Source organism: Cricetulus griseus, chromosome 9, assembly GCF_003668045.3.
Source record: "Cricetulus griseus strain 17A/GY chromosome 9, alternate assembly CriGri-PICRH-1.0, whole genome shotgun sequence".
NCBI classification, from domain to species: Eukaryota; Metazoa; Chordata; class Mammalia; order Rodentia; family Cricetidae; genus Cricetulus; species Cricetulus griseus.
The window spans coordinates 10999425-11013042 of NC_048602.1; the positions used below are offsets into that span (position 1 = coordinate 10999425).

Sequence of the window (13618 nt, forward strand, 5' to 3'; positions counted from 1 at the left end):
AAAGGCAAGCTGGCAGCTACTTAGAAGGCCTGAGCAACTAAGAGAGAACAAGCCCTAAAAAAAAAAAAAGTAATGGGAACCGGGTGGTGGTGGTGCACTCGGGAGGCAGAGGCAGGCGGACCTTTGTAGACCCCAGTCTGGTCTACAGAGCAAGCTCCAAGACAGCCTCCAAAGCTACAGACAAACCCTGTCTCAAAAGAAAGAACAAAAGTAACGGGAGTGGGTTACAGCTGCTGGAGAGATGGCTCAGCACTTCAGAGCACTGGCTGTTCTTCAAGGGGACCTGCATTCAGTTCCCAGAACACACAGGGCAGCTCACCCTTTGTTACTTAAGTTGTAGGAGATCTGACACCTAGCCTCTGAGGATACCAGGCAACCATTACATGCAGACAAAATACCCATACACATAAAATAAGTAATTTTTAAAAAAGTAGTAGGAAGGCTGGGGGCGTGGTTCAGTGGTAGAGCCCCTGCCTAGAATCCCCCAGTGAGGGGCTGGGGGCGTGGCTCAGTGGTAGAGCCCCTGCCTAGAATCCCCCAGGGAGGGGCTGGGGGCGTGGCTCAGTGGTAGAGCCCCTGCCTAGAATCCCCAGTGAGGGACTGGGGTGTGGCTCAGTGGTAGAGCCCCTGCCTAGATTCCCCCAGTGAGGGGCTGGGGGTGTGGCCCAACAGTGCACAAACCCCTGAGTTCAATTGTGCATACCAAGAGAAAAGAGGCAGACAAGTTGTAGTTACGGAGCTGGTACCCACTGCTGCAGCCTTAAGAGGGTAAACTCCAGCTGGGTGGTGGTGGTGCACACCCTTAATCCAGCACTTGGGAGGCAGAGGCAGGCAGATCTCTGAGTTTGAGGCCAGCCTGGTCTACAAAGTGAATTCCAAGACAGCCAAGGATACAAAGAGAAACTTTGACTCATCCCCCGACCCCCCCCCCCAAAAAAAAGGGCAGAGGGTCTAAGGTTCTATCATTTATTTCATCAGTTGGTCTTGAGATTCACTGCATGAATGAATGAATGGACTATAATTTAGGAGACAGACCCTGTCTGTCTGCCCTGGATGAAATGGCATCAAGCCTGGCCCTGCGATCACACCCAAGCTTCCTCTGTGGCCCCTTGTGACCTTAGCTTGCGCCACTGCCCTAAAGCCGAGCACGCTGTCAGCCCAGCTCTGAGAGCCCACTTTGCGTTATTTTGAGGAAGGAGAGTTTTCCCCACTCACTTCCTGAGAACTGACTGGTCTTGCCAGGGCTGTGCTTGAGGCCTCTCCTGTATCAGCTCTGCAATGACCCCAGGGAGAAGCAGATGCCCACTGAATCAGGATGCTGGCACGGTCCCTTTCTGGTGGCCAGAGATAGTAAAGGAAGTTGACGGGAGATGGAGTTTCTGGGGGGGGGAGCTGTGGGCACACAGAGGGGGTATCTGATGAAACCACACGCCTTTCTGGGCCTCTCCATCAGAAGAAAGTGTATGTGCTAATGAGTCCAAGTACGGTCACAACGGCACATGAAAGCACCGAGTCTGATCTAGTCACAGGGGAGAATAACACAGTTAGTTCCACCATTCCCGGGAAGTTCAACCAGTCTGACAATGTTACATGGTAAGTTCAGGGCCAGCTAGACGGCTCCGCAGATAAAGAAATTTGTCACCAGGCTTGAGCACCTGAGTTCAACGCCCAGATCCATATGGTGGAAGGAAAGAGCCAATGTCCACACGTCGTCCTCTGACCTCCACTGAAGCACTGTGCCTTTAAAACTTTTTTTTTTTTTTCTTTTTCTTTTTCTCTGTTTCCCTGTGTAGCCCCAGCTGTTCTGGAACTGGATCTGTAGACCAGGCTGGCCTAGAAGTAACTCTAGCGATCCTCCTGCCTCTGCCTCCTCCCAATTAAAGGAGTATGCCACCACCGTCCCACTTTCGTTCAATTATTTTTTGGTTTTGTTTTTGTAGACAGAGTTTCTCTGTAACTGCCCAGGCTGCCTTGGTTACTTTGTAGACCAGGTTGGCCTCGGATATCCATCTGCCTCTGCCTTTCAAGTGCTGAGATTAAAGGTGTGTACTATCAGCACCTGGCTTGGTTCAACTTTTTTTTTTTTTAAGATTTTATTTATTATGTATCAAACATTCTGCTCCCATGTCTATCTGCACACCAGGAGATGGCTCCAGATCTCATAACAGATGGTTGTGAGCCACCATGTGGTTGCTGGGAATTGAACTCAGGACCTCTGGAAAAGCAGTCAGTGCTCTTATCTCTGAGCCATCTATCTCTCCAGCCCCTTGGTTTAATTTTAAGCCACCACATTTGACATTCCTTACAGGGACAGACCTTTTTTGGGGGGAGGGTTTGTTTGTTTTTTGTTGTTTTTTCTTTTTTTTTTTAATTTTTGTTGCTGTTCAAGACAAGGTTTCTCTATGGAGCCCTGGTTGTCCTGGAACTCTCTCTGTAGACCAGCCTGGCCTCAAACTCAGAGATCTGCCTTTGCCTTCCAAGTCCTGGGGTTAACGGTGTGCACCACCACTGCCCTGCTGAAGTTCTTTTTCTTGTGTGTGTGTGTGTGTGTGTGTGTGTGTGTGTGTGTGTGTGTGTGAGAGAGAGAGAGAGAGAGAGAGAGAGAACAACTTGTGGGCTTCAGGTTTTATGCGCTACCATGTAGTCCTGGGGAACAAATTCAGGTCTTTTAAGCTTGGCTGCAAGCTCCTTTACTGGCTGAGTCATCTTGCTGACCCTTTCCCTACTTTTCCCGGCTGCAAAGTTTCTTACTGTTTTCAACTCTGTGATTCTCACCTCCATCCTATTAGGTCTACTGAGTTCACTTTTTCAGCCCTAGGATATTAATTTGGTTCCTTTATACCATGTGTTGCTGATACCTGGTACCTGTTTTTTTTTAACTTTTGTTTCTAAGAGTCTCAGGCTGGAGAGATGGCTCAGAGGTTAAGAGCACCGGGTGCTCTTCCAGAGGTCCTGAGTTCAATTCCCAGCAACCACATGTTAGCTCACAACCACCTGTAATGGGATCTGATGCCCTCTTCTGGTGTGCAGCATACACGGAGGCAGAATGTTGTATACATAATAAAAGGTTCTCATATATTCCAGGCTGACCCTTAACATGTTATGCAGTAGTTATCTGCCCATCTCTGCCTCCGTCCAGCCTACTTTTCTTCTGCTAAAGATTTTTATTCGATATGTGTATTGAGTGACTGCATGTGTGTGTGTGTGCACCGTGTGTTTGCTTGGGGCCTGTAGAGCATATGAGAGGGCATTGGATCCCTTTGAGTTTCAGAGGATTATGAGCTGCTGTGTGGATGCTGGGAACTGGACCCATGTTCTCCACAAGTCCAGCCAGTGCTCTGAGCTGCTTAGCTGCCTCTTCAGCCCCCACTTCCCCATCTTTTCACAGACTCAAACACAATGTAGGACTGAGAGTAGAAAATTTCCCCGTTGCATCACCAGAGTCCCTAGGAAGGGACACTCAAAGCCAGAAGCTCCACTGTGCAAATCCAACGGGCCCCTCGAAAAATAAACCCAGGAGAAAAGGAAGCAGCTGCAGCCACCATGGCCTCTACCCAAGGGATGCAGGAAGTAAGCGGTCCCTCACCTTGAGGCCCACCTTGTGACCATGGCAAGATGGATGAGCACCTCTGCTTCGCACATGTCCCACCGTGCTGTGGCTACTTTGGGAAAAGATGGGCTTTTCAGTCTTGACATACTTATTTTCTCCTTTAAAAATATCACTGGGCTGGTACTTGTTGCTGGATGGGCAGAGGTTGTGGCGCACACCTTTAACCCCAGTTCTCCGAAGGCAGAGGCAGGCGGATCTCTGTGAGCGCCAGATTCGAGGCTAGCCTAGGCTACAGAGTGTGCCTGGGATTAAAGGTATGCTCCACCACCACCCAACCCATTTTTTTTGTTTGTTTCCAGGCTGGACTTGAACTCACAGAGATCCGCCTGCCTCTGTCTCCCCAGTGCTGGGATTAAAGGCATGCGCCACCAACGCCCGGCTCCAATTTTATTTTGTAAGTGTATATGTTTTAAACATGTTTTGCCTACATGTCTGTCCGTATATCACATGCACACCTGGTACTTGCGCATCAGGCAGGGGTCAGATTCCCTGGAACTGGAGTTACTAATGGTTATGAGCCACCATCTGGGTGCTGGGAATCAAACCCAGGTCCTCTGCAAGAGTTAGTACTTTAACCTTTGAACAGTCTCTTTAGCCTTGTAACTAACATATTATTCCTTTTTTGTTGTTTTTTGAGACAGGGTTTCTCTCTCTCTCCCCCTTTTTGGTTTTTCGAGACAGGGTTTCTCTGTGTAGCTTTGGAGCCTATCCTGGCACTCGCTCTGGAGAGTGAGTGAGATCCGAGTGCTGGGACTAAAGGCTCGCGCCACCACCGCCCAGCCTAATACATTATTCTTAAGCCCATCACACAAACTGAGTGACTGAGGCACGGAAACTCATTTGCCCACGGTCAGACAGCTACATGGTCGAGTATGAGTGGAACTTGGCCATCTGGAAGGCTTCCCTCTCAACAGTTATGAGGGTGACCTGGGGGAGGGGGGAGGGGGTATAGCCAACACATCCAAAAAGCATCTCACGTTTCTCTCCAAAATCCCGAGTTTAGCCCTGAGGACAGCTGTTGGATTTATGAGCAAGCCCAACATGCTGACAGGCTGCCTGCCTGATGCAATGAGGATTTTGTTCTGTTTATTCTTTGAGATGGGTTCTCACTGTGTAGCCCTAGCAGAGAGCTTGTGAAATGACTGGGAAGGTAGGCTGCCAATCCTGATGATCTGAGGAGTTGATTCCTGCAACTCACAAGGTGGAAGAAAGGACCCACGAGTGACACTAGAAGGAGTGGCCTAGATAAAGGGGGGGGGGTCTTCCCATTTCAAATGATTTCAGGAAAACCCCTCACAGGTGTACCCAGTTGCTTGGGTTTTAGTTAACTCCAGATGTGGTCAAGTTGACAACCAAGGATAGCCATGACAAGTCCATCCCTTGTCAACTTGACACACAATCCTATCTCCTTATGTTTGATTTCCAAATGAAAACAATAAACAAGTTATAATTATACCAAACATAACTACATCCTCAAACAACCACAAAAGCATACATTTTATTTATTTTTGGATACAGGGTCTCACTGTGTAGCCCTGGCTGCTGTGAAACTATGTCAATCAGGCTGACTTTGAACCCACAGAAATCTCTCTGCCTCCTGAGTGCTGGCTGGGATTGAAGGGGTGTGCCACCACTCAGCTGCACTATGAATTTCAGTTTGTAGTCTCATCTTAGCATGAATGTTGTGGCATGTGTGCCTACACACTTAACACCCGTACTCAGTAAAAAAAAAAAAAAAAAATGCATAAAAAGTATTTTAAAAAAGCAGATAGCTAAGCCTGGGCATATGGGGGATGGTTTTTGCTTTATTATTTTTGGTTTCTTTGGAGACAAGGTATCTCTGTGTAGTTCTGGAACTCATGGCCCTCCTGCTTCCACTTCCTGGGTTGCGGGAGTACAGCACACACTGCCATGTCCAGTTTCAAAGCGGTTTGAAAAGGATAGAAGTGGAGACACTGTGTGGTTCTGGCCAGCTCATCCCCATCCCTATGCCTCCCACAATCCCATCTTCTGTCCCAAGAGAATTGTGCACCTTCCAGAGGTTCTAGAAGCTACCACTTTACTGAGAACTTTCCCAAAACTTAATGATATCCACTTCTATAACGTACTTGTAATCTGAGATCTGTACACGGAATTTGAAAGCTTAGCGACACTTCTTGCCTGGGGCTGGCAGCTTCGGATTCCCCCAGAGGTCCTCTTGGGTGACTCAGTCTGTTATCTAGAGGCACAAGCTGGAAGGTTTGTTTCACTAAGTGCACGCGTATCTGCTCCCCCTTGCGACCAAGGCTTCACACTGCAACCGGAACAGTGTCATCTGTCCTCTTTCGTACCCCGTGAAATTCATGACTGCTGACCCCAGCCCAGCACCCCAAATGGGAGTCCTTTCCAAGAGGGTCCCGCTGCACCTGGCACAAGTGTGGGGACGGGGTGGGAGCCCTGTTTTGCACCAACCAGAACACAGAGGGCTAAGAACCAGAAGCGATGATGGCACTGCAGGGAAAGTGCCACCGTCTGAGCCAGGGACTCTGCTCTCCAAGCCCTGATCTTCATGCATAGCAGGCGCTGGCCTTCAGCTCCCAGATGTGCCACCTGCCACCATTAAGCACAGGGTTAGGCACCCAGACTCCCAGAATCACCTGCCTTCACCCCGATACCACTGAGAGCGGCCACCACAAAGCTGACGCTCTCAACACCCAGGCGGAGTATCACCACCTGCGAGTCCTGCCCGTGCAGCCCAACAGCTGCAGGATCAAGAGGAAGAAGGAACAGAGGTGGTGGCACTGGAGACAGGAAGACCTCTGAGATTCTTTAGGTCTGGGGAAAAGGGGAGACCAGCCAACCCCAAGTTTCTAAAACAGAGACACAGGCAAGCTTGAGAGTGTTATTGCTTTATTATCACTCCTCACAAACAGCCAAGGGAATCTATGAACTAGAAAAGACAAGTTGTCCCACCCCCCCCAAAAAAGACCAAACCAACCCAGCCCTCTCACTTGAGGACCTGGTGCCCAAGACCACAAAACCGGGAGAGTGAAACCTCCCACTCTGGCACATACCTTTTGTATTTTGAGACAGTGTCTTGGTACATTATGTAGACCAGCTTGGCCTTGAAATTTACAGCATTTCTCCTGACCCTGCATCTCAATTTCCAGGCCCACACATGGCTCCCGGGATTGACTTTTAGAAATAAAAATTTGGGGCTGGGCGGTGGTGGAGCACACCTTTAATCCCAGCACTTCAGAGGTAAAGGCAGACGGACCTCTGTGAGTTTGAGGCCATCTTGGTCTACAGAGCGAGTTCCAGGACAGCCAGAGCTACACAGAGAAACTCTTAAGAGATGGCTCCACCATTAAAGGTTAAGCTAATAGGTCCAAAACCAAAAGACAAGATATGAACAGTTCCACTAAGGTTTAACTTGTAAGATAGCTGGGTGACAGTCTCTCCCATTCCACAGCCCAGGCTACAGCCTGATGAAGGCTCCGTAACACGGGCTGTTCACAGTCCTTCAGGGTTTGGCAGAAGTGAATTCCACTGGGTTTCAAATGGGCCTTATACCCCTGCTCCTTTCTGCTGACCCACTGAAGGGAGGGAGACAAGAGGTGGCAAGCATGCAGCTCTTGCCACACTGTCGGTCCCCAATGATAGCAAGTGAGCAACGGCAGAGGGGTGCTATGCGATGGCCATACTCGAGCGATGGCAGGTTCCCGCCAGTGGCTGTGGCTCACTTGGGACCTAGGCACTCCACAATTCCACTCCCCTTCATGCCGTCGAAAAAGAAGAAATTGTTGTGAGGAGGGTCCCGTTGAGACAGGGCCTGGGAGAGACAAAAGAGATCTCAACCTCAGTGTTAAGAGACACACCACCACCACCACAACAACCAATTGACAGGCCTTCTACAAGTGGACTGGGAAAAATTAAACAAAAATTACAATTCAATAGTCAGGGTGATGGCACAGGCCTCAAACCTCAGAACTCAGATCTGAGTATGTTGATATACTAGGCCTACATACTACAGCCAGACACAGTGAGACCCTGTCTTAAACCAACCAAACCAAATTATAGACAAGCAATTGAGGAAAGGACAGTGTTCCTCAACTGGAGCCAGGCAACCTTTGTTCCAGGAGTCACTGGCATGTCTGGAAATGCTTCTGACTGCCACCCCTTTCTTGTCCCACTCCTCAGGGCATACTCTGAATATCAGGAGCTGTGTTACCAATGGGGAGAGGTGGAGCACTGTCTTGAGGATGCCACAAGACAGAGCACCAAAGAGCATGGAGCCCAAAGAGGAGCTGACCCACATCTAGGGAGCCTTAGTCTCCTGTGCTCAGTGCTTTAGCCTCCTGCAGATGCCAGTGCTAACTCAACTCATTCTAACACATGGTTTGCTGGCCTGCTGCTTTCACTATTGCCTCTAGCACTGTGTGCAGAAAGTCATGGGGACACAGGGATGACTGAAGCCTAAAGCCTGCCAGGACAGGATGGATGGAGAGAGGGAGGGAGGGATGGAGGGATGGAGGGAAAGCTGATCTGTAGGACTTTCACACCCACCCCCCACTCTGACCCCCTCCCATGTACTTTTTATAGGTGCTCAGAGAGCAGGCCTCAGATGCAGGCCCTCCTGCCAGCTGGCCAAAATGTTGTGAGCAGAGGGAGTGGAGGGGATGAAGGGACAGGGCACAGGGTGAACGTGGGGCAAAAGGTAAAGTGCTTCCCGAGCAAGATGGGGTAGGAGATTCCAAACACACCCAGCAACCAAGAATGTGGAGTGTGCCGACTGTCTGGGGTAAACAGAAACAAGATGCTGAGCGACAGCTGTGCCGCCAGGCAGGAAGGAGGGGGCAGCACCAAGACAGAGATGCGCAGAAGCCGTCACCAACAATGGTTCAGGGCCACCTGCCCCAACCTCCACTCTCCACCCCCAGGACAAATAGCGCCAAGCCAGTCTCTGGACGGGTGTTGTTAGGGCGCCATCTGCAGGCTAACATCTGAAGAGTTGCTGGGCTCTCCTCCTCCTGCCTCTAGAGCCCTAGGTCTAGAGGCAGGTGAGACTTGGGCAAATGAGTTTAGCACAGGCTAAACTCATTTGCCCAGCGGGAGTGAAAAAGAATAACATCCTCTTTGGTCTGAACTTTACTCACAGAGATGTGGGAACCTCTATCCACAGAAGACAAGGACAACAGCTAAGAGATTTCTACAGAGAAGAACTGCCATGGGGGCTCATGCTTGCCATTCCAGCACTCAGGTGCCTGAGGCACAAGGACTTCGAGTTCAAGGTCAACCTGGGTTATGGACTGAAACCCTGTCTGAAGGAAAAAAAACAAAACAAAACAAAAAAAAAACCCCTCAAGTTTCTAGGGACTGATCCGGGGCCTTGAGCATGCTAACCACGGAGTTACACTCCAATCCTACAGAAAACAAATTTAACAAAGTTGGACAAATATCCGAGTCTCCAAAGGAAATAAAATCCACCTCAAAGTTTGCCAAAGTTTTAGCACCCCAAACATAGAAAGGCTACACTAGTTGCCATTTCTAGTCCTTGTCTGTAAGGCATTAATTGCACACAGCAGGTCACTCTGGAGACTCATGTAGCTGCTGGCAGAGCATATGCCCCAAAGACCTTCAACACAGATGTCCACAGCATTCGGAATAAACGGGGCGCTCTGACACCACTGATGGATTAGGTTAAGAGCACAGGTGTTGAGAGTCTCCTACGTTTTCCTCTTACTGGGATCTCCAGCTACCCACACAGCTGGTAGAGCAGAGAAAGTGGCAACTATAGGAAGGAAGCATCCGAGGCCAACGAGCTGGTGGGCCCGTGGATGATCGGATAGGAAGAAAGCCGGGGCATCAAGGCTGAGGGCAAGAGATCAGAAGGCCTGAGCCAGCCCAAGGCTCGGTGAGTGTGTAGTCAGGGCGTTGGCGGTGGGCTCCATGTTGATTTTACCTTCACAATTTCCTGTGCCAAGATCCCTCCAACCACAGCACATACTGGGGCCATCTCAGAGAAGCAGTACCTAGAAGACAGAAAAGTAAATCATCATCGTACCAGTGTATAAAAGTCCTAGTCAGAGAGAGGGCCGGAAGAGAAACGGCATCCAGGCGTGAAAATTAAATCTGACCCCAGGGGCTCTTAAATGGGTGGGAAAGACCTTTAACTTTGGAAAGCAAGAATTCCTTCACGTGAATTTTTAAAACTTCAAGGAAAGACTATATCTGTGCTTCCTAAAAATAAGGCCCTACCAATACCAGATGTGTGAGTGCCCGATGACATTCTTGCCATTCTCCTCTCGGCACACAGCAGTGTGTTCTTCTGGACGCTATTCCCAGAACCATGGGCAAGCAGGCTGGGTTAACACACAGCAAGATGGGAAACATGGGGTGTAGCACAAAGGCTGCATGACCCTCCTAGGAAGCACCTCCTTCCTTCTGGTCCTGGGGTCCAAAACACATTCAGCCATGGGCTCCCAAAGGAAGCTAGTTCCCAGCCCACAACACAGGAGTCAGAAGAGAAAACAGGGACAGCAGGTCACCCTGACCCTTTTACATGGGTACACATCCTTTTAGACAATTTTAAAGGCATACCACCTTCACACATATAATATAAACTTAACTACCACATCCATTTTGTGATCTGGAAAGTCAATGGTAAGTGGTCCTGCCCACCAGGAATCACGCATGAACCATCCATCTTGGAACTGAGCTTCCTATTTCTCGCAAAAGAACATGAGTACATATTGTGTATACACTGCTAAATTTTCCTCCAGAAGGGTCTGCTGCACATTAAGGAGCCTGACCCACATGGCAGATACAGGATAACAAAGCAAACCCCATGACCAGGCACGGTAACAATGTTCCTTTTCTATCACAAAAGGAAACAAAAACCCAGACTATGTAGTTCAGGCTAGCCCCAAACCTCAGAATCCTCCCACTTCAGCCCCAGGAGTACTAGAGATTGAAAGTGAGTATGACTACACTCCCAGCCTTCTTGTTTGTATGGTACTGGGGACCAAACCAGGTCTGGTATACGCCACAGGTGCTGTACCACTGAGCCACACCTCTTTTTACACACCCCCTCCCCCAGACAGGGTTTCTCTATGTAGCCCTGTCTGGTCTCAAACTCAGAGATCCACCTGCCTCTGCCTTCTAACTGTTGGGATTAAAGGCGTGGCCACCCTCGCCTGGCCTCTTTTGACTTGCCTTTGCCTCCTAAGCAACTGACATCACAGGGCGCGCTACCACGCCCAGCTTGTTCAAACTGTGGTGGCGCATGTCTTCTGCCCCAGCACTGGGAGGCAGTGGCAGAGGCAGGTGGGTCTCTAACAGTAGTGGAGTGCTTTACATGGCATGTGCTTGGGGGAGTTGAGCCCTTTAAGTTAGTCTCCAGCACCAAAAAGTATGACAAAATAAAACAAACCCAAAAGAACAAAAGCAAAAACCAACATACAAATCCCAGCAAGTTCACAAAGGATAACACAGGCATCTCTTGCCTAAGAGGTTGAAATGGTCGAGTCCTGGTTAAGTGCTCTTCCCTCTACCTCGAAAGTGATGAGAGCTATGTGCTGAGATGTCTGATGCCAAGGACAAATACTACACAATTCCACTTACATAAGAGATTAGGAGGTGCACTGGAGGCCCCAGGAGCTAGGAGGAACAGAATAGGGAGTCAATGATATCTGGACAACAGTGAGAACCATTAATGCCAAGAAATGGCACACCCCAAAACGGGGTGTGAGAGTACTTGCTGCTGCTCTTCTACAGGACCTGGGTTCTATTCCCAGCACCACACAATGGCTCATAACCACCTGTTAGGCCAAGTTCCAGGGCATCTGGAACCCTCTTTTGACATGTGTGCTCCTGCATATACATGGTACAGACATACATGCAGGCAAAACATCCATACACATGAAGTATAAGTAATACAAAAAAAAAAAAAAAAACCAACCCTAAAACAAGGGCTAGAGTAAGGACCAGGGAGATGACTCAGTGGGTAAAGGCACACACCAATGTGAACTCAACCTTGAGTTCAATACCCAGAACCCACGCCAAGGTGGAAAGGGAGCACACCCCACAGGTATCCTCTGACACTCACACACACCACATGCCATGCACTACGGGATATGTCCCCTACCTTCCCATCACCACATACCAAAAACACACCTGAAATAAATTGCTAAACAGCCAAATTAGAAAAACAACAAAAAAATCCCCTCTAATTTTAGATGCTGGTTTCTATCTTTACGGAGTGGTGTGGGCATGTCACAGCAGAGTGGGTGCTAGAGACACCCGCACCAGGCTCACAGGACTCACGGCGTGCATGTGCTCTACCCCATCGGTTTGTCGTGCACGCTGTAACTATACATTTGTTTTGAGACAGGATCTCATGTAACTTAGGCTAACTTCAAATACACTACAGTGTGGAAGATGGCTCTGAACTCCTTCCTGATCCTTCTGCCTCTGCTCCCCACAGCGCTAATTTTAAAAAAAACTATAATATAAATTATTTACACATAAAGTTAGGAACATTTGTTTATGAAGTGCTGACACTTAAACACACCCTACTGAAGTCAGTAAGATTAGGTTAATAACTACACATCCAGGCAGGGCGATGTCTGGATGGACAAGTAACATAGATCTGTTTAGTACCACAAACAGGCCACATGGTATACTGCAAAGAGATAATTGAAGAATATCCACCATAATATTTAAACAGTAGAAAAAAATATATCTGAGTCCAGACCAAAAGACGTTAGCAGCAGCAGCAGTTCTTTTCTCATCAGAAAGCAAATAAGGCTCTTTGAGGAAATAGCACTCAAACAAGACAGTGGCTGGCAGAGGCCGGATGAAGGACAGAGAAGCAAGTACAGCTGTCGCTGCCCAGCAGCAGTATCAAGCAATTTGTAAGAGGTCCTCACGTGCAGGCCTGCCCTATTCTCCAGCCTGACAGCAGACAGCTTCAAGAGGCCAATGAACACCTCTTACTTAGAAGGTAATAGGAGGAGCAGCTGAACACACAGAACCTTAACAGGGGATGTGGTTTCTACAGGGGACAGGCAGAGAAGAGCCCACCAGTAGTTCATTAGGCCACCATGGCCTGTCCCTTCAGGGAAGTAGGGCCTTTAATTCTGTTGCCTGGTGAGCTATAAACAGCCAGTTCATCACCCTAAACGCTCAGATTAGTTCACGGCCCAGCAAACTTGCCGCTGACCACCTGTGGGTCTGTTGGAGAAGCTTGGTGGGGTTGGGTGCTCCTCAGGCTGGGAGGTACAGAGCAAGCAATATCTGTTCCTCCTTGCCACACTGCCAGGCCTGTTCTTATAATGTCACTCTTGCAAAAGTACCTCGAAGACTGTCTCTTAGCTTTTTAGTTCATGGCTACACAGGGAGTTAAGAAAGCAATGGTGATGCTGGCTTGGTGGATATGAGGTGGCCTGGAAGAGAGAAGGCACCAGGAAGAAGGGACTCTGACAAACTTTACTGCTGGAAAGAACCTGAAAGCAGTATGGGCTACCATCAAAACTGTCACTGACAAAAACCTCGGGCAGAGCAAGCACTGTGACATACACCTGTCATCTAAGCACTCACAAAGCCACGTCTCAAGAGGGCAACAATGACTACAAAAAGTGAGGCGTGTGACTGGATCTCTACAGATCTTCACTTAAATAATGAGGAGATAATCTACAATCAAGAGACCTCCGTGACAAACAGAGCTGAACAGAAAGACCTCTGAGAGTGGGACTGGCCTGTACTTCCCTGAGCTTTCTTCCACCCCCGCACCTACAAACTGCAATGCTTTGAGGACTAAGGCAGATCATGAACTCACTGAGCAACTGCCCTGCTGCCGAGAGCTGCTCAGAAATGGCAGCATATAAACAGCTCGCAATTCCTGGGACGACAGCTTGGAAGGAAGTCAGGGCCACCTCAAGTCTGACTGTGAGAGAGCAGGTGACTGCCAAGGCTAGAGTTTCCCAGAGCCCGGGGACTGGATCCGAGCTCACTGCTGATATCCATCTA

At 49.0% G+C, this 13618-nt stretch overlaps 1 protein-coding gene across 1 annotated transcript in view; it reads right to left on the reverse strand.

Moving 5' to 3' along the window:
• Positions 1–6482: 6482 nt before the first annotated feature.
• Positions 6483–13618, reverse strand: part of Sae1 (SUMO1 activating enzyme subunit 1) — a 52882-nt gene continuing 45746 nt past the window's right edge. The window contains 2 exon segments of the mRNA XM_027431040.2: positions 6483–7421; positions 9552–9621. Coding sequence (XP_027286841.1) covers positions 7329–7421; positions 9552–9621 — 163 coding nt within the window. The 3' untranslated portion in view covers positions 6483–7328.